Below are 25,629 nucleotides of genomic sequence, written 5' to 3' on the forward strand. Positions count from 1 at the left end.
ATCAACTTTTTTCTTTACCTGGAGCTTGGTTTTTTGAGAGACATATCACCTTAGAAAGGAACGGAACGGAAGACACAAAGAAAACCGAGCCGCGAGGATGGAAGATGATGTTCTAGAGAAAGGATGGAGCGGAGAAACAGGGAGAGAAAGAAATATTTCCACAGAAGGGGAAAGCAAGCTCGCTGCCGATAACTTCTCACGGCGACGGTGCCTCTTTCTATTTCCCTGGGGAAAAGTGTATATGACCTGCCCTTGAACTAGCTTTCCTTTTTTTCACCGCCCTTTTTTTACTCAACCCCGTGAGGGCCTTTCGATCTTCGTGAGCCTTCTGCAATGACTAGATTTGCTATTGATGACGCATGGCATAGGGCTACGGAGCTTCGTGACAATAGCTCGAAACTCAGCATTTGATATTGTTGAGTGTGTATAGCGAGGAAGACATCCAATGGCGCCAATGGAGCTTTAGCAAGTGAATACTGAGGAAAGCTACTAATGTGACCTCTTCTGGTAAGCTACTTGTTCTTATCGAACCTTTGGCCGTCGTTTCAACACGGATTCATGTAGCCCAAGAAATAAATCTGATCAATCATAGAAGGAGGGCGGTGGGTTATCGCCGATGCCAAACTCATTCACTACCAAAATTGAAATCCAGCCTTTTTCTTTTTAACAATCATATTGCGCGCTTTCCAGTTGGATATCTACAAGTCTACATGCCGTTCTGACAACCAAATTTATGCAGCAACATCCGGAGCAATGTAGCTCCACTCGTGCTCCTCGTCGCCATACTGTCTTGCCTCCATCCAGCCCTTAATTCTCAGGGTGATCTCGCCAGACTCCTCGGCCTCGGTGAGACCGCAGTTGATGGACTTGCCCTTCCAGGCAATGGTGCGGATAGGGCTGACAATGGCAGCGGTACCGGCACCAAAGGCCTCAATGAGGCGGCCTTCCTCGGCCGCCTCGTCGAGCTCCTTCATGGTGTACTTGCGCTCCGAGACCATCCAGCCCTCGGGCACGAGTCTCTCGCGGGCGAGGGACAGGACGGAATCACGCGTGACGCCCTCGAGGATGGTGCCGTCGAGAGGGGCGGTGACGAGCTCCTTTTGGCCTGTCTCCTTGTTCTTGATGGCGGCGAACATGTTCATGGTGCCGACCTCGGTGACGTACTCCTCCTCGCCAAAGAGCCACAGGTTTTGCTGGTGGCCGCGGCTGGCGGCCTCGAGCTGGGGCACGATGCAAGGGGCGTAGTTGGCGCCGAGCTTCTTGTCGCCGACGCCGCCGGGCCAGGCGCGGACGGCGTAGTCGGTGGCCTCGAGGGAGACGGCCTTGAAGCCGGTGGGGTAGTAGGGGCCGACGGGGGAGGCGATGACATAGAGCAGGGCGGAGCCGGGGGGACCGACGCCGAGGGTCTTTTGGGTGCCGATCATGGTTGGGCGGAGGTAGAGGGAGTAGCCGCGCTCGTCGGGGATGTAGTGCTTGTCGAGGTTGACGAATTTGGAGATGAGCTCGATGAGGGAGGTGGGCTCGAAGGTGGGCAGGGCGATGCGGGCGGCGGACTTGTTGAGGCGGGCCATGTTCTTGTCGGGGCGGAAGAGTCTGACCTGGCCGGACTTGTCCTTGTAGGCCTTCATGCCCTCGAAGCACTCAAAGGCGTAGTGGAAGACGCAGGTCGCGGGGTCGAGGGAGAGGTTCTGGTAGGGGACGATCTTGGGATCGAGCCAGCCCTGTTCTTGATTCCACTCAATGGTGAGCATGTGGTCTGCGATAAACGGTTAGCAATTGCAACATTGAGTGATGGGGAGTTGAGAGAGGAGGCAGTTGACTGACCAGTGAACTTGCGGCCGAAGACAAGCTCCTCGGGGTTGCCCAGCGTTCCGGGAGTCTTTGTCTTCTCAATGGTGAGTTTTGAGGCATCGAGGCCCAGAGGCTTGGCCGCAGAGGCGGCGGCGGGCTTGACGCTGTAGAGTCTTGCTGATTGCCATGCGGTGGCTAATCTGGGAGAGCTGCGGGGGACTCTGAGAGCGCCGGCGGCGCGGGGGAAGAACTGGCGCATCATGGCGATCGGTCTGTTTGGTGTTTTGGGTTGGGTATAAAGCAGAAAGTGAAGAAAAAAAGGAGTAGGTTGAGGATTTTCTCCAAACCTTAAAACACAGGAACGAAGATGCTCAGATAAATACTCAAAGATGGGAGAGCGAGTGTGACTCTTTTGCAAAAGGAAACCGAGATACCAAATCCTCAATTGCGGTCAACGGTGAACCAATTGACCAATCCAATGCTTGATAAAGGACAGACAAGTGTAGTAGGGCGAAGGGCGCAATTTGAGGATGGCGTGTAGGGTGCGGCAAGAGTCAGGATTTCGGAGCGTTATCGGACTTCTAAGCCGTTGCTTTCCATGCGCCGCCAGATCCAGAGATCCAAAATTGTTCGTTCAGGGTCCCGGCTCCGGAAGCGTCCCGCTATCTGAGGTGCAGCAGGTGCATGGCAGCATGGTCAGCACGCAATACGTACCTTTCAGGTACTGATTTCAAGATGGTGGGGATGATGTAAGGAAACCTACCAGGTACCTATGTATAGAGCCAAGCTGACCCAAATGGAAGACCTTCTCCGTAGCTTAGGTCAGCCATCCAATTGGTTCAGTGTCTTCTGTGCTTCCCCTAAGCTGCGACCAGAAGGCAGGCGCCCCCAATCTCAGTGCAGGTAAAGGTGTGCCCAACTTATTTGAAGCCTTACCTTACCTTACCTTACCTTAGACGCAGGGGTGGGCACTGGCAACTGTGGGATCATCGCTAAAAAGCATGGATGGTCATTTTGATTGGACTTGAGACGCTTTTGCCTATCAGCGACGTGGAAGTCGACGCGGCTGAACGAGAACATCATCTTTGGGCCAACTTGCCAATTTCATGTCACTGCGCCCTGCGTCTGCTGTCTTTTATTGAATTCAAGTCCATACCAACTCCCGGCGCATCTCCGGAAGCTTCCTCGATTAAGCCTCGTCGGAGGTCCCTCTCGACATTTCCAAAGTGTCCCCTCCACGGTACCCTCCACCACCTACATCGCTCGTGGTCAAAGACTACGTTCCTCCTTCCGAGTGTGGGCGCGATTGACTTGACGAACGTCCCGACTTGGCGCAAACCCCATATCTGCCTCCAAACCGTCATGACGATCGAGTTCCCTCAAGTTCCGTTTCCTCCGCCTTGACGACGACGTAGACGACCCACGTTATAAGACATACCACAACCATGTTCTCCTCGGCACTCAAGTCGATATCATCGACCAACATCACCGCGAACTACTCCATCTCCTCGACCCAGACCTCGTCCGCCGGCCCATGGAAGATTTACGACTGCAAGAAGAAGTCTACCGGAAAACCATACAGCGTATTTGTGTTTGACAAGAAGGGACTCGACAGCCATGGAAGCAGTCTAGGCAGATCAAGCGCGTCCGCCTTCAAGCGAGCCACTGAGGAGGTTATCGAGCGCCTGAAGAAGGAAGCCTCCAGCTTGGCGAAGCTGAGACACCCGAGCGTTCTCGAGCTCGTCGAGCCAGTGGAAGAAACAAGAGGTGGTGGACTCCAATTCGTCACGGAAGCTGTCACGGGCTCTCTGGCGGCTCTGCTGCAAGAGAAGGACGACCAGGAACGGAGTGGTGGGGTTGGCGGTCGGTCGAGTCGTTATGTCACCGAAGATTCTGATGGTGTGCGCCGGCGGCGCGAGTTGGAGATTGACGAGCTCGAGATCCAGAAGGGTCTCTTGCAAATCAGCAAAGCTCTGGAGTTCTTACACGAGAACGCTGGGTTGGTGCACGGAAACCTGACACCAGACGCCATCATCGTGAACGCCAAGGTCAGTGCAGCCTATTGGTCTTGATAACCATGCACTGTTGCTGACTCGAAACAGTCCGATTGGAAAATCAGTGGTCTCGCTTTCTGCGCGCCGTCAGAGGGGTCCAACAAGCCGACCTCCTTTCAACCCATCAGCCTGTCAGAGGTGCTCAACCCAGACCCTCGACTGCCTCGTTTTGTGCAGCTGAACCTCGACTACACCTCTCCCGACTTTGTCATTGACAACAACTTTACCCACTTTGCCGACATGTTCTCATTAGGTCTCCTGGCCGTGGCCCTTTACAACTCACCACATCAGTCTCCCATCGAAGCTCACGGCAGCTTATCAACATACAAGAGAACATTCGCCTCGTCATCCACAGTACCGTCTGCTACCAACCAATTCTTATCATCACGACCTTTACCCAAGGAGCTGGTTCAACATGTTTTGCCGCGCCTGATAACACGACGACCTGCTCAGCGTCTCACAGCAAAGGAATTTCAAGAAAGTGAATACTTCAACAACGTGCTTGTTTCGACAATCAGGTTTTTGGACGCTTTCCCAGCAAAGACTCCAAACGAGAAGGCTCAGTTCATGAGGGGACTAGTCAAGGTTATGCCTTCATTCCCCAAGACTGTTATGGAGAAGAAGTTATTACCAGCGTTGCTTGAAGAGATGAAAGACAAGGATCTTATAGCGTTGATTCTTCAAAACGTCTTCACCATCGTTGATTTACTACCCTCTGCGAGGAGGGTGTTTGCCGAAAAAGTACGGCCAGCATTGAAAGCAACATTTGCCCCACCCCCGAAGAAGGACCAGGCTCCTGAGAGGGACCCGACGAAGGATGCTGGGTTGATGGTTGTGCTCGAACACATGTCTACAATCTGCAACAACTGCAACGGCAAGGAATTCACTGATGGTAACAACACCCACAACATGAAAATATCTAGCGGGACATACTGACAGCTATTTAGATATCTTGCCCGTCGTTTACGCAGCAATCGAAGCACCAACACCGGCCGTTGTTGACGCGGCCCTGAGAGGTCTACCATCTATTCTACCAGTTCTCGACTTTAGCACCATCAAGAATGAGCTATTCCCAGTCATTGCGGCCGTGTTTAGCAAAACGAGTAGTTTGGCCATCAAGGTGCGTGGTTGCCAAGCATTCGTCGTCCTGTGTGGCGGAACATCCGACGCGGAAGACGATGGCCTCGATGCTTTCGGTACTTCAAAGAAGAAATCAACTTCATCCTCTAGCATGCTGGATAAATACACCATGCAGGAGAAGATCATCCCGTTGATCAAGGCTATCAAAACGAAAGAGCCTGCGGTCATGATGGCAGCCCACGGCGTTCTGCGAGTTGTAGGTGAAGCAGCCGATGCCGAGTTTGTGGCGATTGACATCCTTCCCATTCTGTGGCATATGAGTCTCGGCCCTTTGCTCAATCTCAAACAGTTCCAGAGCTTCATGGACCTTATCAAGAAGTTATCCAAAAGAGTGGAAGACGAACAGACTAGGAAGTTGCAAGAGCTCTCTGGTACCAACGGCAGCACTGCCGGGGCTAATGAGGACTTCATGGCCTTTGGCGGCGTCAGTGGGACCTCTTTTGATGCCTCCAATGGAGCGACAGAAGACGATTTTGAGAGCCTTGTTAAGGGCAAAACGACACGAACGTCAACTTCGGATGCATTCTCTAGCTGGGAAGAGACACCCGCTGCGGCAGCCAGAGTTACCTCGCCCGCGCCCGGGAGTAGGTCAGCAACTCCGGCCTTTGCGTGGTCAACTCCGAGTCCTACTCAGACAGCACCACCTCCAGCGCCTAAGCCTCAACCTAGTTTCCGGACGGTGACGCCTGACATGGGTTCTTTCCAAACCATGACTCCAACATCGACTCAATTCTCTAAACCTCTGCAGCCAACTTCGCCAATGTCGCAGCCAGCGGCACAGCCCAGCTCATCCATCAACTGGTCCACGGCGTCGGCAGCAACTTCTAATCCGTGGTCGTCGTCGTCAACATCGACGCCGGCCTTCTCGGCCGGTAACTCCATGTCGCCACCTCCGAGCTCCGCTTTTGGTGGAATGAGTACGCCCATGTCCAATATGTCGCTCGGTGGGCAAAGGCCAGGCATGTCACAGTCATCTTCGTTTTCCCTGCCGCCACCGCCCGCCGGTAATTCGACGGGTGGCTTTTCCGGATCTTCCGGGTTTAGCCTACCGCCGCCTCCCAGTCACACGCCGCCTGTGCAATCAGGCTTGAGCGCTTTCAGCAAACCTGTAGCTAGCACTGGCATGGGCATGATGAGTCAACAATCGATGAATGGCCTGAACAGTATGGGCTCGCGGCCTGGTATGGGTATGAGCATGGCGTCTAGCGGCAGCATGAATAGTATGATGAACAGTAACATGGGTATGAACGGCGTGGCTGGCCTTCAGCAACAGCAGCAGCAACAGCAGCAGAAGCCCCAGCAGAAGAGCGGGTTGGATAAGTACGAGAGTCTGATTTAGGGGGCTTTCTCTGGAAATAGCACAGCTTTGGTTGCAGTCAGGGCATCCCAGAGTTATTTACATGATACACACATGAGTTGATACTTTGTAGAGTTGCGCAATTCAGGGCGTTGAGGGACCGTGCCGGACATTTCTTCATCGGTCGAAGAGAAAATGCCATATGATTCTAAGTTGATGTGTATATGTGCCATTTAAGAGCAAAACAGTAACTCGCTATCACCTACTGATATTGCTAAGAGAGTCGGGGATGAGGAAACTCTCACGACTCAAGGGGTTACGGATGGCGCGATAGCAAAAACCGAAGCAAAAGCGGAATTAGTGTTTGTGGGCCGAGAGTCCCCCCCGCAAAGTCAACATTTTTTGCGAGTTGCGTGGACTGAACAGGTTTGTTGGCGTGGCACATGACGAACGAAAGGGTCAGGTAGATTTTGCCGGTGTGAAGTCTGCCAAGAACGGAGCGCTGATGCGATGAAGCCCTGTCGACTCTTTCAACCATGGTACATAATCCAGAGTCGTCGCTCGCTCTGGTCGGACAAGATGGATGTCATTACAAGTGATAACTCGGGCACAATTATGCCACTTTGTTTGAATGAATGGTGTGGTTTGGGAAAGGAACGGATATGTTTCATGAATGGGGGAGAGCAAAGGCTTGTCCATGATGCGATGATTTGCGGAGAGAGTGACACCTGCGGTCCCCGCCCGGAGGCGTTTAGTTACGCAAATCCATGTTCAAGAGTCGCCGACCACTTTCTTGACGGTTCGCCATGCTTTGCTGTTTCTACGTCCTATCTGGGGTTGAGCCCGTCACGCTCAAGCAGACATCAGAACTCATCTTCTTGGAAAGACATATCGATGGAAAACGATAAAAAAGTAGATGGCCATTAGAGACTCAAGGATACGGGCGTAAAGTACCTAGCCTATGAGAGAGTACCATCACGTTCTCGATGATGTCTATCCGTAGATCATCATGGCACTCCGTCACTTCAGACAAGTGTAATACATTCAGGTTTACCGCCGTGCCGCCCAAGTTTTGGCTTATGATTGAAATAAAGGAAATTGGGTTTACCTCCTCCCCCCTCTGACAGAAAGCAGTAAGAAGGAGTCGTCCAGCGCGACTGGCAAGCCTGGGCTGGCATTGGGTTGGATTTGGTCAATTAGTGTTTGTTCTGGGTAACGCAACCAGCCGGGTGTGTGATGGTGGGCGACCGAACGAACCGCGCCGGTCAGTCACATGCAGGACGGAGCCCTTCGAGTGAGGTGAAAGGTAGGGCATTAAAATTGGCGCTGGCTCTAAACACTCGTTTACCGGCCGTTTAGAGAAAGATACCTACTGCTGCGGCATATGATTGTCGTTGCATATTTGGGGATGGGGGGATGGGGGGATGGGGGGGGGGGGGTGGTGGGCTGAGCCACGGTTCTCCTTGAATGTAGAGGTATCGGATGGCTTCCTTTGAGTTATGTTGGTAAAGTCGTGTTGGTGGTCACTGATGGGAATGGAGGTTCTGTCAAACGAGAGAGATTGTTTCTTTCATCAAGGGCTGTTATTGTTCAGAGAACCGGGCGGTGAAGCATCTGGTTTGAACTATTTGATGTTCGTTCGGATGAGTTGATTCCCATTGTGATGGAGTCCGGCAAGGTTAGATAAGGGGGTGAGTACATTTCTTGACGCCAAGGGGGTTAATCATCCTGGGAGCGTCACTCGCTCGGATCAAACAAGTCAAGCCAAGGTCACAGCAAAGTCAGAGACTGCATGAGACGGAGCAACGCAATAGAAACTCCAAAATACGCTCTTCTTGACAAGAGCAGCCTTCCAGAGTTGATGCGATGATTAACGAATTGAAAATACGACCGCAAGGGGATGCAATTTCACGACTTCTTCCATGAAGATGATGACAGCGATTATCGCCGATGGGCCTCAATGGAGGTACTATTCGGAAGTGTGGCGGGTACAGTTAGGTACGGTGAGCATGACGGATTCATCTGATTGGAGGGCTGCCACTCGTGTACGTGTGAGTGTGAGGTGTGTCTTGGACCCAGTCACCAGTCTACCACCACCCCGGTCAGACATTAGGCGCAGGTAATCAAGGTAATCATTATATCACAACAAGGAACAAGAGCGAAGGGACGTTCGCCGCAACGGGGGAGGCAAGGGAGGGGAAACCGAGATGGCATCAAGCGTGACAGATCCGGTAGAGAGTCTTTTTACCATCGATGCTGATAAGCGGAAGACCATTAAAGGATGGCTGAGTTTCATTTGAAGCCAGGTTCCGAAACTCTCTGATGTGAGGACGGGTACGCGGTTGAGAACGGAGGAGGATGAACGATGGATGGATGTGTGTTTGGTTACTAGATTTGGTTGGACGGGTTTGTACTGTACACGCACACCCACACACTCCTTCTTTCTTTCGTCTTCCTCCGTCTCCCTATCCCTACGCTCTAACTCAGATAATACGGTTTGAGTGCTTTCATCCAGCGAGCGATCTGGAGTGGTTCAGGTGGCTTTCCTGTCTGCCTGTGCCTGGCTGAGCATTGTGTTCAGGTTCTCCTCACATTCCTTGCCCTTATGCTCGCCGCTAGAGACAGATGCCTTGGCTCAATTCACGTATCTAACTTAACCTTGCCCCGACTGACATACTTTGACAGCGCGCTGATAGTTTGTTACGTCTCATCCATCAATCAATGGTTCAACTCCATCGCGCTGATGGAGATGTAGAGAACTTGGGGGGCAACACACTGGAATAAGACCGATCGGATTACAGAGCAAGCATGATTAGGTAGTTAGCATGGCATTATTGGATTTGTATTCGCGTGCGTCTACATCTGCCTCAGCTGAGTATTGCTAAACTACGCTTCCATGCTTTCATGTACCTTAGTCTACTAAGACGGATCCCCCCGGTCAACCTTTTTGCCTTTTTGATTGCCCTTCCCGTTTTTACCTGGCTTGGTTTTCTGGTGCTGTACTGCGTAGGTCGTCGTACTCGTTCGTTCGATCATTCGTCGTATCTGTACTTTCTTGTCCTTTTAATTACTTTTGCTATGTAACTCGGCCGGTCGGTCGCTCACTCAGTCACTCACTCTCGGTGCCACGTTCCAACCAGAATACCTTTTACCCACTGATTTGCCTACTCGATCGTCTCTACGGGGGCCCAGATCTCGTTCGCCCGCTTCCGTGATTTCCCTTTTCCCTCTCTCCCTCCGAACTCATATCCCCTTCTCTGCGCAGTCGACCACGCACACACACACACAAGTGCTATTACTTGCTAGCCTATTTTTTTTTCTCATTAGCCCAGCTTCCTTCCCTTTCGATTGCTTACCTCCTCTCCCTCTTGCTCTTGCCATCTCTATGGCCTGCCTGGTACCTTACCTCACCTTACCCTCTTTCTCACCAAAAGTAGTCATTGAGGTACTCTACACCTAAACCGACGACGACGTTAGCTCGCTTTTTTCACTCAACTTCCTTCCCACATCCCCCTTCCTCTTTTTCCCTCTCCCCCTTCCCATCCTATCCGGAGACCGGGGACCTAATTTGAACAAGTCCCTCCATCAATTCTAGGCCGTCGCTTCCGTTCAGTCTCGGTCGGCTTGTTTCTCGCCAACCCATCGCAACTCTGCAACTCAGTTTCTCTCTTTATCCCAGTCTCCCTACCATCAGACGCGACTCAAAGGGAAACCAACTTCCGGTCCACCCACCACTTGTTCCATCATCCACTTGACTTTGGTGTCAACTCTTACCGTCTACCCAACTCGCCTCGCCGTTTGTTGGTTCTTCGCCGCCTCCCGCTGTTCACGCAGAATTGCAACTGATCCATCTGCTGCTTACCTGCTTGCCTGCTTGTTTAATAAAGACCAGGGCTCAGTGTCATATTCGTCACGCCACCCTAGGGAGATAACCGACAAGTTTCGAGCGAAAAAAGGCGGAACTCGGCCACCGCACTCAACTTCACTCACAGCCAAGGCATCCTTTTTTTAAACCCTCCTTCTCACACCCTTGAGGGCCCGACCGTCTGCAACTTTGTCAAATCTTCTTGCCCATCCACAGACACACTCGGCTTTTTACTTTCTCTCTTCTCTTTGCACAAATCCATCAAATCGTCAATCGGTCTACCTGGACTCGAACAAGATAATTTGGTAAGAGCGTAACAGAGAGAAGAAGAGGTCCAAGTGTCGTTTCTCTCTCTTACGCATTTCTGCAGCCAACTCTTGCCGCTCTTCATTTCCCCTTCACCCAGCCCATACCAGCCCAGTCTTTGTCCAGGCTATCATCCCGCCTTGTCTCACAAATAAACCTGTCGGGTGGTCGGCAGTCTCGCACCCCATCCATACAAGCAGACACGTACGCCCAGCTAAGTGAGCCTGCTTTACTCTACTTGGTTTCCGTCAACTTTCAAGCTTCATCTCATCACCCCTTAATCCACGAAGGGAGGTTTCATCAACAACGCCATCATCCCCTCACTCCTTCCCATCTTGCCGCACAGAGCAGTTGTCAACAGGACGAAGCCCAAGATGAAGACTCAACGGGCGGCGACAAAAGCCGTCACGGTCAAGAAGCGCAACAACAACAAACACAAGAACGCCGCGTACAAGGTGGACAAGTTTGAGGTTCCCGAAAACCCAACTCTTGAGGACATCAAGCACGCCGTCGGTCTTCAGGAACTAGAAGAACGCGTCAGAGATGCCAAAGAATCTGCATGGGAAACCGACTCTCTGCTGGAGGATGCCATCGCTGAGATGGGCGATGCAAAACTATCCTCGGATGGTAGGTCTATCTCAGTCATTCATTCACCCACTCACACACTACTCATGCAGGCGAGCATGACAATTCCTTGCTACCTATGTTTTGGGGATTACGTGTTCCTCATATTACTCACTCACCCTCGATCGCTTCTATTACCTGATTGCTAACTCGTGCCTGAAAGATCCGGACAGCTGCACGCCTGACGAGGCCATGGGCCTGCGCCACCAATTAAGAGCGCTTGGTCCCGCAGAATTCTGTAGAAGAACCGTGGACGCCGGACGCTACACGGCCAAGAAGCTACTATCGGCCTTTGGCCTCAAGCCTCCCGCCTTCCTCGAGGGTGCCGAAGATGAGGCCTACTTCAGTCTCTTGTCGCTGGCCATCAGCCGAGAGCTGTCTAAACGCGCAAAGTTGTTTCGCTTCAACACGGTGGACGACGCCGTGGACCTGCTACAGCGGAGCAAGAACATCATCGTCCTAACTGGTGCGGGCATCTCTACCTCGCTCGGCATTCCCGATTTCCGCTCAAAGGGTGGTCTCTATTCTCAACTTGAGCATCTGGGACTCAACGACCCGCAGGAGGTGTTTGACATTTCCGTCTTTAAGCATGACCCGACCATCTTCTACACCGTTGCCAAGGACATTCTGCCGTCGACCAACCGTTTTACACCGACTCATGCCTTCATCTCCATGCTTGAGAAGAAGGGCAAGCTGCTTACCAACTACACTCAGAACATTGACAACCTTGAGGCCAAGGCCGGCATCTCTCAGGACAAGCTCATCCAGTGTCACGGTTCCTTCGCAACCGCGACTTGTGTTCAGTGTCGCTTCAAGTGCGATGGCGAAGAGATCTTCGCCGACGTTAAAGCTGGCAAGATCCCGCGTTGCCCCCGCTGCATCCAAAACCTTCGTCCCAATGGCAGCAGTAAGCGCAAGCGCTCGGCGGGCACCGAAAGAAAGCGCCGCAGGTTCAGCTCCGACGATTCGACGTCAGACGGCGAGTACGACATCCCTAGCGTGGGCGTTATGAAGCCCGACATCACCTTCTTCGGCGAGGCGCTGCCTGATGAGTTCAGCAGGCGTCTGACGGAGCACGACCGCGACAAGGTGGACCTCGTCATCGTTATCGGTACGAGTCTGAAGGTGACGCCGGTGTCTGAGATAGTATCGTGGCTACCGGCCAACATCCCCCAGATATACATCTCGCGCCAGGCCGTCAACCACATCAACTTTGATATTGACCTGCTGGGCGACTGCGACGTCGTCGTCTCGGAGCTGTGCCGCCGCGCCGGTTGGCCGCTCGAGCACGAGATGGTGCCTCAGGATCAGGTCGTCAAGGTGAACCCGGACGGCGGGTGCGTGAGCAGACACGTCTTTGAGGTCGTCAACCCCAAGCAGCCGCCGCCGCCTATGCAGCAAATCTCCAAGCTCGAGACTGAGTCCGAGACGGCGAAACCGACCAAGGGACCCAGAAAGCCTCGAAGGTCGAGAGACGCTGTCTGAGACTGGAACTTCTTCTTCTTGCAAGTTGTCAACCACCTCACCCTCGCTCTCTTGCTCGCTTTTCTTCTTTCTGTCCGCTCATTGTCTCTACCTACAGATACCCCCTCGTGCCCTTTTCGCTTTCTCAGACAATTGCATCTGAGAGCGCTTCACGCGGCACCCGTCAATGGTTTAGAAGGGGGAAGAATGCCCATATACGGTACCTGATTCGACGAAACGACACAAAGCCCCCAAAACACAAGACGGAACGGCACTATTGCCGGTAGCAGCAATGCAAGCGTCAACGAACAGCCTGGTACCGCAACCTACACTCACTGCCCCCGGTCAAGTCTCGGGGCTTTGTGGCTGCGGGCCATCGCCACGTCGCCCCCTTCTCGGTTTTGGCCAGACACAGCGCGTCAGGCATAAATGGTTTTTTTCCCTATTACTCCACAGCACAACACAGGGCAGCACCGCGCCACTTCGGTCAGCGAATCCGTAGTTGCGCTCTGCACCAGCCCTCTCACCCTAAGTAATCTCGACCTTTTGGAGTCTCTTCATATGGCAGCCAAAACGGTCATCGCGTTGTTCCCTTTACGGAGGAATACATCAACTCATAACCTCAAACCTCAAAACGAGGTTTTCTTTTTCTTTCCTGATACCACAGATTGCGATGTTTTGAGCCCTTTTTTCACTTGCACTTGCTTTATTATTTTGTCGGCTTTTAATTCGAAAACGGAGGTGGAACAGGGCTGACGGAGGAAAGGAAGAACGTGGCGGAAACGGCGTTTGAGGCTCTCGCGAAAGGAAAACCCATGCACGGTCTGGTTTGCCTGGTGTCTTTAATTTGTTTCGTTTTGTCAGAATACCTAGAGAGAGGGGCCCTAGAGAGGCTTTTTTCCCTTTTATTTTACGCGCGCACTCGCGCAAATGTCCGTTTTTCTCTAGAGGCAGAAACTCAGACAGAAAGGTTCCCGTTTTTTGATAGTTGATCAATGGATTGCAATCATCAAGATGTCAACGATACTAAGGAGTTCAACATGTGCTCACTGTGACGATGGTCTCTGAACAAGCTATATCGTAAGGTACATACATAGATGTGAATGTAAGCCAAGTCAGCGCAGAACGGCCCAGACGAGGCAGCGCTGGTTGAATCTCGAGTAAGGCAGCAGTGGTGACTCAAGCATTCTGTCACCTACCCGTCTTACATGCGCCAAAGTGCATCAACCCCCGCGAACCATACTTCAAGAGTCGAGTGGCAACTCAAGGCTGTCCAAACAGCCTGCTCACCGGTGTGACCTACCCAGCAAGGCAACCGAACAGCGCAACTTACTATACGAACGACTGATTGAGGGTAGCCCGGTGCTTGGCAAGGAGGGTGGGGGCGGGACTGAGGTTTGGTTGCTTGCGTTACCTTTACGTGTATCTGCCTAGCAGGCTACCACGCATCACCGTTCTTCTCATTGAGCCTCACTCGCGTGTTATACCTTACCTTGCCTCACCTACCAACCCCCTTGCAAGCCTCGATGGTGGCGGTAAAGCCCCTTACCTTTGCCCTACCTTGTATTGGTCACAGGATATCTGGGTGAAGTTCACTACAGGGCGGGGGCAGACGGGAGGGTTGATTCGGGGATGTAAGTGCCGAGTTCAAGCGAGAACTTGCAACAATGCCTCAAGGCAAACGCGACACCGTGATCAACGAGGATACATCAGATGGCACGATCAGCTGACAACCAGAAGCCGTATCTTCAGCAGCAAACCTGCCTAGAAAGCCAGCTCGACGTTGTTGCGGTCACCGCATCCCTAAGTAGGATTCATTTAGCCATGTAATCGGGCTAAATTGACAGTGTGCCACTGGCAACCATGGCTGTAAACCAACCTCGCCCCGTCATCGGCTGCATCTGGTTCTTTGTGTCCGAATAGTGTTGATGTTCAAGTTCGTCTCGTATACCTACTAGGACCAGCGACACCGCCACGAAAAGTGTTTCCAACACCCGCCCGCTCGCCAAACCTTTCTTTATCGAGTAATTTCTGGTGAGTATTGTTGGTTTCTCATGGAGGCATGAAGTTAGACAGTTAGGTGTTGAGATCTCTGCAAGGGGGTAACTAACTCGCCTTCCAATCTTTCGACATGACTGGCCAAACCATTCGATGCCTCGTGATGAGACCTCAATCAATCACTGTCGTGGGTCGTGGGTTCTCATGGATTCAGTCAAAGTAATACGGCTTCAACCGTTGTCTGCTCAGCTACTGCCTCTATCGCTCATTGTATACAAGCATTGCCCAGCTGTTTCGTCCTGAGAACTTCTGCATCTCAAGAATCCACCTTTCACTTCACATGTCCCTTGGAGTTGCGAATTGAGAAATTCATCAGCCAGGTCGTTAAGAATATTTTTTACTGATTATGAGTTCCCTCTTAATATGTTCAGGCTTTCGTCCCCTGGTTATCCTGTTCGGTCTGCATACGGTCATCGGTCTAATAATAATGTGAAAGCAAAAAAGTGAGGGCTCAAAGCCTCCTCAAACGGGATGACCGGTTGTCGCAAAACCCCGCGCATGAGAACCAAATACTCGTACAGATACATTGCGCGCTCTGAAATTTTTCTTTTCGCTCACAAACTCCACGTGACCATATGTAAGTGATGTCGCCAGTACCGGGCAACAGTTAATGTACTCCTCATTGCTTGGCCGTCTTCTCATCTCCGGCCTTCTCGTTTGTAGTGGTTTCCTCCCGGGGTTCTTCTCTGATCGAGTTCTCTCGAGAGACCCCTCTCCTAACATTATTGTCAGAGTCGTCGCTATCCCGACGTCTCCGTTCGGCAGGCTGCCAGTTGGCAGCAATGCCGGCAGCCACAATGCCGGCCATGACGGTAGGAGCACCGAGGGCCGAGTTGGAGCGGCTGCGCGAGCTGCGAGAGCGCTTGCGCGACTCGGGTGTTGCGGCGAGGGAGCCGAAGCTGTCCTCTCGTGTGGGCGTAGAGGGTGACTTGATAGAGTTGCTACGCGAGTGTGACGGGCTGCGCGAGCGAGCAAAGGTTTCGCGGGGGTGCTGTACAGCGAACTTCAGGTTGTTCAAGCGTCCACCCTTCATGCGCTTGATGAATGCCAATTCATCGCGGACGTCGGACAATGGCTCCGGATACATCTCGAACTGCTCCTCATCTGAGACCGTGAGGCCCGGAACGGAGTCCTTGGCACGGCGTTTGAGGTAATCGGGGATCAAACGCTCAATAAGGGCGTCGGGGATGAGACGGATGACCACGCCGAAAGGAATGGAGATCAATCCAAGGATAATGGCCATAGCCCACTGGGTTCCGGTTTGACCCTCGTCGGCGATCTGGAACGCGGCTCCGCCAAAGAAAACAATGAGGATCTGTCCACCGATCATAATGGCGCTGATGCCAACGAAGAACATGTTCTTTGTCAAGCCCTCGAAGATGTTGAAGTTGTTGTCCAAGCGACGGTTGCTATCAAGCTGTTAGTTCCTCGAGTTCGAGATAACGAAGAGAATTTACACTTACTTCCACTGGTTGAAGATCTGCATCCACACGAAGGTATTGAAAACCAACGTGGCGATCTGATCATCAGGGATGTGCTCTGGACCAGGAACAACGGTCTCCTTTCCGTAGAAAAGCATGAAGGTGATGGCGAGTTGGTAGACGGCCTGTCCGAGAATCATCTTCCACATCGTAGTTGTAATGATAGATGCATTGCGTCTTTCAGGCTTTCTGTCAAGAACGCTGTCTTGGGGAGGATCAGTAGCGAGGGCAAGGGCTGCGAGCGTGTCCATGATCAAGTTGACCCAAAGCAGTTGCACAGCAGTGAGGACTGAAGTGCTGCTCACGGCAGTGACAAACGTGAGAATGACGGCGGTAACGTTAACCGTAAGCTGAAACTGGAGGAATCGTTTGACGGCATCGTTGACAGCACGACCCCACTTCAAAGCCTTAACGATAGAGTTAAAGTTATCGTCCATAAGAATAATTGACGAAGCTTCCTTGGCAACCTCAGTACCCGCAATTCCCATGGAAAAGCCAACGTCGGCTGTCTTGAGCGCAGGGGCGTCGTTAGTTCCGTCACCGGTCACAGCGACAATGTCTCCCTTTGCCTTGAGACGCTTCACCAGGATTCGCTTGTCCTCAGGACTCGAGCGGGCGAGAACGCAGAGACGCGGGATAATGGCCTCTTGCTCAGACTTGGTGAGGTTGCGGAACTCAGGACCCTCCATGACAAGCCCATTAGGTTGCAGAATACCACATTCCTTAGCGATAGCTTCAGCCGTAAGCTTGTTGTCTCCAGTGACCATGCGAACCATAACGCCCGCCTTCTGGCACAGCTTAACAGCCTCCGGAACTCCCTCGCGCAAGGGATCCTGGATACCAACCATACCGATAAAGGCCATCGTTCGGAACATGAAATCGAAGTCGACCTCGCCTCCATCAACGCGACGGGCATTGCGAGGGGGCCACTGTTCGAAGTCCCTGTAGGCAATGCCAATGGTTCGGAGTGATCGGGAGGCGTAGGTATTGATTAGGGTGTTGACCGTCTGGAAGTTGGCCTCGGTCATCTGTACAAGGGTGGCATCCTGAGACGGGTCACGGAAAATCTGGTTGCATTTTCCGAGAACAATCTCGGAAGCGCCCTTAACGTAGACTCGGGCACCTCCTCCGGGAAGCTGAACGACGATTCCCATACACTTGCGACCAGAGTCGAAGGGAATGAGTTGAAGAATCTTTGCGTTCTCGCGTTCCTCAGCAACAGGACCCATGCCGAAGTAATCACGCGCCAAGAGAAGCAGCGCGGTCTCCGTCTTCGATCCAACGTATGTCTTCTCGCCGTCAACCTCACCTTCAAAAGCCGTAGAGTTGAGTGAGATCGAGTTGACGAGTATTTCTTTGACCGGTGCACTGAGCATCTTGGCGAATTCCGCAACCGAAATATCAGCAGAGGCATCGAGAGCAGAATCATCGCCATCGTTGGATCCGTCAGGACGCAATCCGCCAAATCGGTGGGTAGTACCAATAGTGCCAGCAACGACTTGCATCTTGTTTTGTGTGAGGGTGCCGGTCTTGTCGGAGCAAATGGTATTGGCATTTCCCATGACCTCACAAGCCTTGAGGTGCCTGACGAGATTTTGATCCTTCAGCATGCGTCTCGTAGCGAACGAGAGGGCGAGCGTGACGGCTAGGGGAAGTCCTTCGGGTACAGCGACAACGATAATAGTAACAACGGTAATGACGATGTTGATAAAATCCTGTCCCTTTTGAGCTGGGGTGACCGAAGCCGGTTGCTTGGGGAGCTTGACGAGGAATTCGATGAAGAGGACGATGAAGAGCAATAGACCTGCAGCGCCTCCGAGCTTGGCGATGTATTCGGCAATGATGTTAAGCTTCGACTGTAGGGGTGTAACCTCCGGGTCCTCGTCCAAAGCCATGAGAGTCTTGCCGAATGATGAGTGGATACCGGTAGATGTAACCATAAAAGTGCCAACGCCTTCCATGATTCTGGCGCCAGATTGAATGAAAGGATCCAGTTTCTTCGGGTCATCGCCGTTCTGAATAGCTGTGAAGACTTCCTCGCCGTTTCGCTTCTTGATGATGTCCGATTCTCCCGTAGCTTGAGACTCGTCACACTTGACATTGAAGCCTTCAATCAAGATTCCGTCGACGGGGATCAGATCACCCGGCTCAAGGTGAATCACATCTCCAGCCAAAATATCGTGTACTGACAGCTCGATGGTCTTTCCCGAGCGGACGACCTTGACGTTGCGATCCTTCTTCCTCTTGTTCAACTTGGCGAATTGCCTCTCTTTGCTGTAGTCGTTGAGGGATCCCACAATAACAACGATGGCGATAGCAACCACAATGGCAACACCTTCGACCCATTCAACCTTTGGTTCGTCGGGAGCGTGCGGCAAGCCCACTGTCTGGTAGATACCAATAGCGAGTGAGACTACTGCGGCAGCTGTCAGAAGCATGAGAACCTTATCCTGGTATGTAATCCACATTAGCTGAAGAAGAGTCTTGCCCTTCTTCTCGGGGATCCGGTTGTCCTTAAAAATGCGCTTGCGGTCGGAAAATCCGCCGTCGTCATGCTTAGCGTGGTGGCCAGTGTTTTGTCTCGCGGGGGCTGCCGGGGTTTCGCTCTCCTTGAAATCCCCAGATGAGTGAATGTGAGCCGTTGCGTCGTTGAAGGAGACTTGACCGTCTAGGTGGACTTCATCCAAGCTCAATCCGGCCTTGCGATCACTGCGAAGACCCTTTGCAATACCAGTCAAACCTCCAAGAGCGTAGTATGCGCCCAAACTCTTCGGGTTGAACATCTTGTTGAGCTGGCCAGGCGTAAAAGCAAAAGGGTTGTTCTCCGCAACGAAATCTCCTTCACTGCCCTTGTCTGGACGCAGAGCGCTATCGTCGTTCATAATTTTCTCGTTGGACATGGGGCTGGGCTTCATAGTCTTTTCGGTTGACTGGCTCAGTACAGCAATGGTCTCGCCCTGGGAAGACATGTCGTCGGAATCGATAGAATTCTGTCGAGAGCGCAAGTTGCTGGGAACCGCCAGGAAGGCACGGTCGTTGCCTCTCAAGGTCGCAACAGGACTGGACACATTGTGCGGGCTTTGGGGCCTGCTGCTATCCTTGGCGTCGAAAGAGGTGTCGGCACGAAGCTTCGGTTTGGATGGCTTCTCTTGTGAAGCTGACCACGGCGCACCAGCACCTTCCGGTACGGTCGTCGGACTGACTGCCTCATCTTTGGGCGATCCGGGTGAGTTGGATACGTCTTGTTGGGTTTCCTGAGCCATGGCTGGTGCAGGACTTGTGGTGTCGACACCGGTGGCAGACGGGTCTATGGTGATGGTCGGGCTACAGAGAAGAGAGTCAGTCCTATATCCAACTAATCGTTCAGAGGCCAACGGATGCCGCTGACTGCAAACGTACGCTCGATTCCTCCGTTGCGGCGCAGGGCCATCTTCGGGGGTAGAATTCGGATCCATGATTCCCAATCAAGCTCGACACTGCCGCCTTATTGCGGCGGCGTGTGATGGTGAAGCGAGGCAAATGAAGTGCGCCAGTGTGTACGAAAGAAGTGGTAGCGTGAGGCTGTGCCGGTAAAGGAAGGAGGCAGCCGGGAGGCGAAAGGAGCGACGATATCCAAAGGAGGTAAACTATATTTTTGAAGATACAATGGCGAAAACCTGTCGTCAATGTTGAAGACTAGGTTGAGGTTGGCAGGCGTGCTGTAGTTGTATTATGCAGAGCGCAAGGGCGCGTCGTGGTGTGATATCGATGAGGGTATCCGCGGTCGTCGGTCTCGACAGTGGATATCGGCGAGTGCGTATGACTGCACGACGTCCTAAGATGAGAAGAAGTGGTTTTGGTAAAGGAAAACGTTTGGTATCTCCTTCTCTCACTCTACATTGCGGGACGCAAAGGAATGGGCAGCCAAGCAATCAGAGAAAAGAGACAAGGCGAGGGAATGATGCGATGGGAGAAAGATGGGACGTTGAAGTTGGTTTGAATCAGTCCAAGTCCATTCCCAATTCAAAGCGCCTACTAGGAGCCAAGACTGGAGTAAGAAGAGCTTGAGACAAGCCAGCGACTAGATCAGGTGGCTGTCTTGGTAGTGATGTATCCGTTCGGTACGGCCTGGGAAAGAGGGACCTTGGGGGCAAATGAACGAAATCCAGGACGACAGACACAGGATGGGATGAAGAGGAGGTTTTGCCCCTTGTCACGTCTCCTCTGTGTTGAGCATTTCGTGGGAGGCGGCGGTTGTGCCATGCCATGGCATGGTCTAGAAAAGATGAGTGAGAGTTTGGATCTCCCACATGTGGTGCCAAGAAGGAGGCAGTGCAAAGAAGTATACCTCATTGGACGGAGGGAAGGTCCCTACAGGGGTAAGCCGGTGTATTTTGTACTGGGAGTGCTGCTACTCCGTTTGCGGGTTAGCCTGCCCGTCGTTGCTGGAAGGGGTCCCAGTAAGGTACCTAGGTAGCTTGTCAGGAGAAAGAAGCTCATCAACGCCGTACACTTCATGTCTCGACGCCTCCCATAGCCATTGCGAAGCTACCTCCCTCTACATATGGAGCCCTGGCTCGCTCTCTCCTCATCACCAAAAGGTGGGAAGATCCACCCCGGCCCCGTGTGGGGCAACTTCCCAATTCACACGGTACGTTGCCAAGGCCAAAGGTACCTTCTTCTTTTTTCCCCCCTTCCTTTCCACCTGTCGTGGCAGTGACGCCCTTTCCAGCCAAGTCCTTCAAATTCATTCCAATAGAACAGACCATCATCGTTGCTTTTCCCCCAAGGGTTCGGTCCCTTGAGACGTTCAGATTCTGATTCGAAAAATGACGCCAGCCGAATCGAACCGGTTATATTTCCAATATCCCGATTCCCCCTTTCCCCAAACATTGGATTCGTCTTGCTGCTGACTTCACAGGTTGTCAAACTTCATTCCTCAACTTACTATAGACACTCCAAACATCTGGGCGATTACTACTATTACCTTGCCTATATATGATGCGTAACCAGGTGGACTTATTGGCCTAGGGTGTTTTGCTTGGAACAGGCCCTGAATCAGGACGAGAACGCGACGACTGGATAGCACATGCTCGCTCTTATCAAATTCAACGGATACCTCTCGCTCCACAAGCCCACCGTCGGCGCTACCTCAACTTTGACAGGAGCGTTTCTATACTCCGTACGGAGTACGCAGTACGCATCTGCTTCATTTGTTTCGACATCGTGTTTCTTGGCCGCTGCGGCACCGACTCTTATACCGCCCCATACGAATGCTGCGTAGGCACTCCTCATACTCTGTACAAAGTCACACCAATCATCTGGCCATGGGTCTTGCACTCGTACCCCCAAGAACCGACCTCCATCCTCGAGGCTGAGCGCCAGCTTGACTCCCGACGCCCGGCGGCTATTGAACAACCTGTCAAGCTACGAAGGAATCAAGGTCCCTTTGGAGAGACTCCAAACGAGGACTGGCTCGCCTTGGCTGATACTGTTAGTCGCCTCACGGATAAGCAACTTGAATCATCGATGAACCTAGGGCTAGCGTCTTCTGAACCTGCGACTAGAGGAGCAGAGCAGCACAAGTTGCCCACGCCCATTAACTCCCGTACAAGTCCAGCATCTCGATAAGATCTGATTCAGCCATCTTGTTAGTCTTCAACATGACCATCTACTTAGGTTCTGGCAAAGTAATTGGAACTTTCGAATCCAAAAACACCCACAGTGCGACAAAGTGTTCGATCGGGCCAGACCTGCGGGTGGGATGGCAGGCTGCAGTGGCCCAAGATCGACAGCCAGAACAGCATCCTGCAGTACAAAGCTTTTACATTTCCAATAATCGACCAGCTTCTTACTCTGTAAGCCCCCTTCCCCCGTGCCGCATCTTCTCTCTCTTGGTCTGATACACACGACGGCTTTTCCGTCGTCTGGGGGCTTCCAGGGCTCTTCCATGTGGTGCTGAAGCAGGCGTTCTCGGGAGGCATACCAGCCATCCACGTCGAACATAACGCTTTCGCCTTCTTTCACACACTTGTGCCGTATCACATCTAGATGATTGTGCCTTGCCTCTTGTCTGGTTTGGTCCGGGGTACCGGGGATCATGGGCATACCAAAAAGCAAGGACGTGCCTTGTTGAGCGAGTTCGGATCATCGCATTCCAACAAGCCGTCTCGGAAGAGATGAGATAGATGTTGCATCACAAATCGCATCTGTCATTTAGGCCACTCTGCAGGATACCTTGCAGTGCGCCTAGGCAATGGGTTTTGCAAATCTCACATTCGCATTGCCTGACCTGCACTGGACAGAAATGGCGCCAATAAGTAGACGGAAATATGGCGACATTGACCATCCTGTTCTGTGCTACGGCGGTTAACTGGCTCGTTGGGATGTGCGCGCTGGCTTGCCCAGTCTGGCAGGTCGGGACCGGTTGTTTGATACGAGCAGCAGAAAATGCACCAACAAATCAACCATCGGCCGGCTGAGGTGGTGTCCGCTTGGTGGTCTGTCATCTCTTTCAAGGCCGACGTCAGGTACGCTGCACTATTCGTACTGTCTCTACGGATACAGATATGCGACTACGAATACAAAGTACCGGCTCGAGGTTCAGAGTTCAACAGCGGGGCAACGCAGCGACAGATGCCAAAACGCCAAGACAAATTTTCATGCCAACGCTCGATGGGGCTCTTTAGGATTGCACTCGAACCTGCATGGCTTGTCCCTTACCTTATCTCAAGGTTGGACAAGGTCAGGGTTTGCACGAGATGTGCGCCGATGCTCGCCTCAACTAAACTCCATGGTTTGAAATTCCACGAATTTTTCTCAAGGTGTAAAGTTGCATTGATTGTACGGATATTTGCGCAACAGCTTCTTCTTTTTTCCACTCCTCTTCTCGGTCTGTCTTGACGGGCGGCACGGCGGCCACACCACAATCGCCGCACAAGACCAAAAGAGGCACCGCAGCCAGGCTCCTACTCGACGATCATGCACAATGACGAGCGACTCGATTCCTAGTCGTAGCTCTCACGTTAGATGGAACGCCCCTCCTCAGATTCGAGAAGGATGGTGTGGCTTACTCCAAGTTGATCGCGCACATCTGACGTCTTACATGAACGGTCTTACTTGGAGCTTCTTCTTCAACACAGCAATTCCTCTCAAACCCGCAGGAGCCAGGAGTAGTAGCATCATCATCATCATCATCAGGGTATGTTTCAATCATCATTGAGAGCTGTGCATACTACAGGCGAACTCCGGAGGCACAAGTCCGGGAAGTGGGTGGAAAGCATCAAGTGCTAGGCGAGCGAAACCTTTTACAGTTCAAACTTGCCTTCGAAGCATTTGGGTCCAATTTCTCGGCCATAATTCTACAGTGGAAGAAACGTATTACGGAGTATGGACCCGGGCCAGAGCAGTAACAAGCAAGCAACAGCTGGATTGACGACCACCCACAATTTTCATCGCATTCCCGAATCCCTTTAGCAGCTGTCTTTGTCAATGAGTGACAACAGGCGAACCGAACCGCTTGGCATCCATAGGCAAGATGATGCCAAGACCAAAGTCGCCAAATTACGACAGTGGCCGCGTCTGTTCAAAGATGAACAATAAGACGGCAGGTTCTCTGATTCATGCCGGATGGGACGTTTCTCCTATTTTGCAGAGGCGCAAGAGTTCAGAGTTGCAGTTGGGTTCTCCAGCGCAATCTTGGCCTGCTCCGCTTGTTTGTTTTGGCGCCCTGGACACGTTGGCTCTGCCTCGAATACCAAATACCATCCCGTGCTCCCCTCGCACCGGAATGGCGGGTGCCCACTACTTAATTCCGTTACCGACATGAGAGGCATCGGGGCCCTGGCCGAATCGGACGGGCATGGGCCACCCGTGGGACGTGGGTGAAGGAGACGGCGCCACGAAGGTCCAGACTTTGGAGTCTCTGAGTCTTTGAGTCCTTTTCTGGAACTCCACATCCCAGCTTCCCGCGAATGCCAGAAACCTACTGTTTCTCCATGGTCGGTCGGCCTTGCCTTGTTGACCACGGGCACATACGATGCCATGCCATGTCATGCTATACTTTGGATTCGTGCCCGTTCTCGGTTACCGCTCTGGGCGGTCTAGATGCCCGGTCTCTTGACACAAAGTGAGTCGATTCGCTTAGCAGGGCTTTCTTCTCTGCATTGTCATCATCATTCCGGTACTTGATCTCCCGGCCCTAACCCTCGAGGAACCGATCTTGACCTGTGGAATGCTTGAACGCCTAGATGTGCAATAGTGTCCACAAAAATGCCTGCCACCTTCGTTTTACCTAGTGCACGTCTGTGGGTGTCCTGCCGCGGCAACCCAGCTCTGGTGAAGGCCTAACAAAGACAAACCCATTCATCTCACAACTTTTGACTACAGCCTCTGGATGCCTGACCGCAGTCCGATTCCAAAGAAACTAGCCGCTCTGGATTCGGTAGCCTCGACACCTGAAAAGGAAGAATTCCCATTCAGCCGACGAATCCGCGGTCACGGCCAGCATCAATCCGTGGTCAACCTGGGAGTACCACAGCTTTGCTCCGGTTGCTTGTCTCCCCAACATCCGAGAGCCGACGAAACATCAACATCCAACCATCAGCCAATGCCGTCTAGCACCGTCCACCATCCAACCCACGCCTCTTCACCTCCGCATCTTGCCCCGCATCACGCAAAGCTGTCGGTGGTATAATCACACATTTGGATTCGGCCCAATCAACTAACAACTCCAAAAAGAAGTCTTCAACTACAGAAGACACTAACCTTATCGTTTCTCATCCGAAGAGTCAGTATGCTTCTTGACTCGCCAGCTAAACAGAGTCCCAAAAGACTTCAAACTACCTTTCCAGTCCACTGCGGTAGTTGACTTCCAGCTGAGCCGGAGGTGGCCTTCCAAGCTGTCAAGTTTCGTCAACGACATCGGACCCCAGCTAACCGACAATCAACCCACTCGGTTCCCCCTCTCAGACTCGCAACCCGTGATATTCAGCTCGGCCTTCACCCCTTCCAGATTCTAGATTCAGGTCTAAACTTTCCCAAACTCAACACAACCCCAACCACAACCACAGCTGACGATGAGTGAGCGGCCCCAAAGACGACGCTCGAGAGTCCACCTTGCCCCCTCCATTTTGCTACCTACCGCCCGCCTGCCGGACTAGACTGAAATACGTTCTCCGCTATATCTCACAGCGGCAAGGTATCATCTAGTAGTTGATCTCTGCATAACCAACCGGCTTGCGCGCCGTCATCAACAGACGTCGATTGAATGAGGCTGAGCAGCTTCGGAGCGTGGAAGCGAAACTTTCTCGGCAATCACTGCAACCCAGAGAATTCCTTGATACCCAATCATTCAAACGAGGGAAGGAGAAACATCGGGTCGGCCTGCGGGTGGCGATCTGACACTCAACCCTCACGGAAGGCAACTTGAGGCTCCCTCATGACCCCGTAGGCTCTCTCCTAAACCTCGGGTTTTCGATTCAATCGGCGGCCTCTGCAGCTGAAAAAGACATCGTGTTCATCGACACTTTGTTCATATCGAATACGCGCTTTAAGCAACATGCCTCAGCT

General features: G+C 52.4%; 5 protein-coding genes across 5 annotated transcripts; 3 read left to right on the forward strand and 2 right to left on the reverse strand.

The window, feature by feature from the left end:
- Nucleotides 1-731: 731 nt before the first annotated feature.
- On the reverse strand, nucleotides 732-2,053 carry CCOS01_09257 (branched-chain amino acid aminotransferase; the record flags this gene model as incomplete). Its single annotated transcript, XM_060457416.1, has 2 exons — nucleotides 732-1,756; nucleotides 1,825-2,053. 2 exons carry the CDS (start codon nucleotides 2,051-2,053, stop codon nucleotides 732-734), a joined length of 1,254 nt encoding a protein of 417 aa, XP_060312116.1.
- Nucleotides 2,054-3,236: 1,183 nt separating this feature from the next.
- On the forward strand, nucleotides 3,237-6,324 carry CCOS01_09258 (clathrin-coated vesicle protein; the record flags this gene model as incomplete). Its single annotated transcript, XM_060457417.1, has 3 exons — nucleotides 3,237-3,839; nucleotides 3,894-4,737; nucleotides 4,793-6,324. 3 exons carry the CDS (start codon nucleotides 3,237-3,239, stop codon nucleotides 6,322-6,324), a joined length of 2,979 nt encoding a protein of 992 aa, XP_060312117.1.
- Nucleotides 6,325-10,827: 4,503 nt separating this feature from the next.
- On the forward strand, nucleotides 10,828-12,562 carry CCOS01_09259 (Sir2 family protein; the record flags this gene model as incomplete). The annotated part of the gene is made up of 2 exons (XM_060457418.1): nucleotides 10,828-11,080; nucleotides 11,241-12,562. The coding sequence occupies 2 exons, from the start codon at nucleotides 10,828-10,830 to the stop codon at nucleotides 12,560-12,562; spliced, it is 1,575 nt and encodes a 524-aa protein (XP_060312118.1).
- A 2,656-nt stretch (nucleotides 12,563-15,218) lies between these two features.
- On the reverse strand, nucleotides 15,219-19,535 carry CCOS01_09260 (calcium-translocating P-type ATPase; the record flags this gene model as incomplete). The annotated part of the gene is made up of 3 exons (XM_060457419.1): nucleotides 15,219-16,008; nucleotides 16,063-19,404; nucleotides 19,480-19,535. The coding sequence occupies 3 exons, from the start codon at nucleotides 19,533-19,535 to the stop codon at nucleotides 15,219-15,221; spliced, it is 4,188 nt and encodes a 1,395-aa protein (XP_060312119.1).
- A 2,974-nt stretch (nucleotides 19,536-22,509) lies between these two features.
- On the forward strand, nucleotides 22,510-23,471 carry CCOS01_09261 (uncharacterized protein; the record flags this gene model as incomplete). Its single annotated transcript, XM_060457420.1, has 3 exons — nucleotides 22,510-22,589; nucleotides 22,924-23,260; nucleotides 23,373-23,471. The coding sequence occupies 3 exons, from the start codon at nucleotides 22,510-22,512 to the stop codon at nucleotides 23,469-23,471; spliced, it is 516 nt and encodes a 171-aa protein (XP_060312120.1).
- Between the last annotated feature and the right edge of the window lie 2,158 nt (nucleotides 23,472-25,629).

Source organism: Colletotrichum costaricense, assembly GCF_030867565.1.
Source record: "Colletotrichum costaricense strain IMI 309622 chromosome Unknown Scaffold_9.1, whole genome shotgun sequence".
Classification (NCBI taxonomy): Eukaryota; Fungi; Ascomycota; class Sordariomycetes; order Glomerellales; family Glomerellaceae; genus Colletotrichum; species Colletotrichum costaricense.